This window comes from Panicum virgatum, chromosome 5N, assembly GCF_016808335.1.
Source record: "Panicum virgatum strain AP13 chromosome 5N, P.virgatum_v5, whole genome shotgun sequence".
Lineage (NCBI taxonomy): Eukaryota > Viridiplantae > Streptophyta > Magnoliopsida > Poales > Poaceae > Panicum > Panicum virgatum.
Window position 1 is genome coordinate 22538439 of NC_053149.1, and position 4689 is coordinate 22543127.

General features: G+C 48.9%; 1 protein-coding gene across 1 annotated transcript; it reads left to right on the top strand.

Moving 5' to 3' along the window:
- Positions 1-876: 876 nt before the first annotated feature.
- LOC120674668 (transcription factor bHLH147-like) lies at positions 877-1398 on the top strand. The gene has a single exon (XM_039955807.1). It carries the CDS (start codon positions 877-879, stop codon positions 1396-1398), a length of 522 nt encoding a protein of 173 aa, XP_039811741.1.
- The last annotated feature ends 3291 nt before the right edge of the window (positions 1399-4689 follow it).

Below are 4689 nucleotides of genomic sequence, written 5' to 3' on the forward strand. Positions count from 1 at the left end.
TGATGTTGATGGAGAGAGAGCGAAAAAAACTTGGAAAGAAATAGAGTATATATGAAACACCGCCGTTGGAGCTAGAGCGCGGTGCTTTCGTGCTGCTGGCGGGGACGGAGCGATTCTTCCGGAGGAAGAGAGGGGTCTTTTACATTCAAATCTCTGGTCGATGTTGGTCAGGTGGCAAGTGCCGTGACGCTAGCTAGCAGGCACAGGTAGCTAGTAGGCAGCAGTTCAGTTCCGCGTCAAGGCCACAGATTGAGCCTAGGGCTTTGCACGGCCGCAAGTGCAAGACCCATGAACCATGCATGGTCATATTTCTGCGCTCTAAGAGCATCTCCGGTGGGGGCATGCAAATTGGGGCCATAAAATTCCATTTGCATGCTGACCTACAAAAAAATAGGGGCCTAAATTTACTCCCAACTGCAGTGGAACAAGCAGCCCAGGACCCCATCTCCGGGACCCACGTGTCAGCGAAAAAGAGACCCAGCTGACCAGCGTTCCTCTTCCCCATGGCTGGCCGCGGGCTCCTCGCTTTCTTCCACATGGCCAGCGGCGCAGACACCTCTTCTTCCCCCATGGCCATGCCGCGAGCTCCTCTTCGTCTTCCCCATGGCCGGCGACGCGAGCTTCTCTTCCTCCCCCATGACGGGCGGCGCAGGCTCCTCTTCCTATTCCCCATGGCTGGCAGCACAGGCTTCTCTTCCTCCCCCCAAAGCCGCCGGCGGGCTCCTCTTCTTCTTCCCCATGGTGATAGAGTGGGCTCCTCTTCTTCCTCCCCATGGCAACGACGCGAGCTCCTTTTTGTCTTCCCCATGGCGAGCTGCGCGAGCTTCTCTTCCCCCCCCCCATGACCGGCGGCGCAGGCTCCTCTTCCTCTTCCCCATGGCCGACAACGCGGGATCCTCTTCCTCCCCCATGGGCACCGCCGGGAGATCCACCATGGCCAGCGGCGGCGGGAGATCCACCGGCTACTCTTCCATCTCCGGCGGCCGCGAGATCCACTCGCACTCTCCCCCGACGCGCGGGCCAACCGCGCGCTCGCGGTGGCGCGGACGCACGCACTGGAGCCGTGCCATCCTCGCGTCCCGCCGCCGCCGCCTCCATGCCACGCACCGCGCGCGCCTCTGCGCCCCAGCATCCCAGAAGCCCGCTTCGCGCCACGACTCCTCCGCGGTGGCGGCGAAGGGCACCGCCACAACGCCGCCTCTGGCGAGGAAGGCCAAGGTGCTGGGTCGGCTGGTGCCCGGCTGCCGGAAGCTGTCATTCCCGACGCTCCTCGCCGAGACCATGGACTTCATCGCGATGCCGTGCCGAGGTGGAGTCCGGGAGGAGAGGAGACTCGCGGCAGGGGCAACACGGCGGTTCCCGAGCGGCGGTGGGGAAGACGAGTCGGGGGCAGAATAGGAGGGCCTAGTTTCTAGGGACCTGAAACTAAATTTTGAGAGTTCTCCTAAAATTGGAGCCCAAGTAGGATCTCCATTGGAGTGGATTTTTCTTTGATCAAGTCCTTAAAATTGGAATAGGGGCCTGTTTAGGGGTTGGGCTGGAGTTGCTCTAAGCAATCATTCGAATCGCGCAGTGCACGACGCCGATCCACTGTATGCTAGTCCAGGGGACCAAAGTCTTTTACAGCAGGTGCCTTTCTCAGCCGTGGTACGTATGCACCTTGCTGCTGGTTGATCGCACTCGCTCCTCGGTCGCAATGACTTAAATTATATAAAATTAAATTACTAACAAATTCATGAGACAAAATAAGTACTGTACTATCAGATTAGCATTGTCAACATGTTAACACCAAAATTTGGGCCTCAAGGAATGTGAGGAATGACCCAAAATTCCGACCAGGAGTCGTTGCTGGAAGGACCTCCAAGTTGCTTGTAAGTTCCGACATGTCTTGCTTTATCTTGTTTTGATGTCATCCGGTGGACATGGGCTTGATAGATCAAGATAGTTATCGATGCTTAATCGGGTTTAGCATCATCCGGTGGACGTTAAGCTTGGGTTTGTAGATTGGGTGTCATCCGGTGGAAATAGATTTATTTCAAGGGTTAAGTATCAACGGCTCTATTAGATTTGGCTCATCTAGTAGATTTGCTAAGTTATCAGTGTTGTCTATGCTTTATTTTTACATACTGTTACAACACTTTTGCCCGATCTAGATAGAGCTTGGCCGTATCTTCTGTGTTTATGATCGTCTTTATGCTCATGTACATTTATCCTATCATGATGATTGTTTACCAATGCTTAGTAGCCAAGTCCTACCAATCTTGATCGTTACATGTTGTGGGTTCAAGGCTGTTTAGATGCAAGTGGTTTGAGGGTTGATTTAAAGCCGCTTTGGCCTATAGACCAGCTTTACTTTGATCTAGTAATTTACTGCTTTTAGATATGTTCTGTTCTTGCTTCACGGACCCCGAATCGGTTATTTGGTTATGCTTCCACAAGTAATACATGTTTATAGCTCTATTTAGATGATGGATGAAATAGTTTTGCATTACTAATTTATTATGGGAGCCCGCTGGCCATTAGACCAGGTGAACATAAACTGGTGTGTTTAGCGAAAAGGATTGCAGAGACCGCTTTGGCCTATAGACCAGTCTAGCCAATCTCTGTTCTTCGTTATGTAGATCAGATTCATTAGCATGGATTGCCTTTTTTATAAGATTTAGTATTGATCAAGCCTGTTTCGGTTATACGTTTATGCTCTTAATAATGTATCATTATAAATAGCTGATGACTGCTTTGATCTTTACATTCATGATATTGTTATGTCTGTTTCGGCTATTTGTTCTGTTCATGCTGTTATTACACTGGATTGCCGAATACGATGTTTACCGAACATAACTTTTTGGGAATTGACTCTCTAGTCATTTGCTGCTAAAATTGGCTTATTGAGCCATATATTTCGAACTGTCTGGACTCACCCGGCATGTTCCACCTGAGGTTACTGATCTGTCTTTCTCCTTGTTAATTTTCAGGTCAAATTGACTGGCACGCTTTGGAGCAGATCTATCGGGCTGCTTTGTTCAAGTCACGACTTCGGCTTGCAGTGTGTTGAGCCCTGCTAACCACATTTTGCGCCAACACACATTTTGGCACGCTCGGTGGGACCACGTTCGTCTGAACAATTGTAATGGCGCCAAACTTTGATAACGATGCCATCCTTGACATCCACATTGAAGATCTGCCTGATGAAGCCAAGGAGATCATCAACAAAGCAATGTCGGAGTTTGAAAAGAAGTGTCTTCTTAGTTTCTCAAAGAGGAGAACTGAAAAGAAGATTGTACAGAAATCAGATCTGCCAACAGTTCTACTAGCTGGGCACTCTTCCAGGGTCACTACAGAGGAAAAACAGGTGTTTCACAAGATCATGCATAAGACCATTTGTGAAACTATGCACAATCATAACGCATCTTTCTTGAAGACCTTCTGGAATATTATGGCTGCATTCAATGGCCTAGAGAACATTCCATAGTTCGGGAATCCTGAAGCTCATGTGTACTTCAATGTGCCACCAGAGAGGGATACACAAGGTGCCGAAACTAGTGAAGCTGGAGCGAAGAGGAATGCTAAAGAGAATACTACCAATGGAAGTTATGTTCAGCAAAGTTTAATTCATACTGGAGCCCTTATCTCAGAAGTCCAGCAGCCGCTTGCTGGGAATAGTTTTGGAACTACTGGAAGGATACCAGCGTCGGCTCAAAAAATATCTGGAACTACTACTAGGCTTGCAAGAGATGTAGAAAATCCAGTTGGATATCATCAGGTCAGCAACTACAAGAACTAGTCTGGAACTTCTTACCCGGGGTATGCATCTAGACAGGTACAAGGTCCTCAGTCTGATGTGGACGATGTGGTGCAGAAAATGGCCGATATGATGCAAACTCAGTTCAGTTTGAAGATGAAGAACTCTTATTCCTACAAGCATCTGTTTCCTGAATGGTACAATAGAGTCATTCATACACTAGGGGTGAAGCTCCCAGATTTTTGCAAGTTTACTGGTCAGGATGAGGTTCCTACTGTTGAGCACATCAGTCGTTACTTAGACCAGCTGGGGGAATTGTCCATAGAAGAGCCACTCAGAGTTTGGTATTTCCCAATGTCCTTGTCTGGTCCGGCCTTCACTTGGTGGACATCGTTGCAACCTGGGTCTATTACGGGATGGATCGACCTGGAAAGGAAATTTCATGCATACTTCTACACAGGAACTAATGAAAAGACCATTGTTGATCTTACCAGTCTGAAACAGAAGTTCAATGAGTCGCCAACAGATTTCATTAGAAGATTCAGGGAGACCAGAAATATGTGCTTTTTGCTTAACATCCCAGACGACCAGTTGTCTGGGCTGGCTATTGCAGGAATGTTGCCTGCTGTCCGGGAGAAACTGTTTGGGCAACACTTCGATGACTTTGGCCAGTTAGGTCAGAGATTGGGGATGATGGGTAGTCAGTTCCAAAACATGAGAAGAGAGCCTCGCTTCCAGAAGGATAATGCTTTTGCTGAAATGTATCAACAGTTCCTTGCTGGATCTGAAGAAGAAGATTATGAAGAAGAGGTTGCTCTTGCACTGCCAATGGATTGGGGTAAGAAGACAGTAGAGGTCCCAGAAACCTGGAAAGGAGAGAAAGTCCGGGACCGTTGTGATTTTAACATAGGTCAGCCGGACAGGCTCTTTGCTTTGCTAGTACAGGAGGG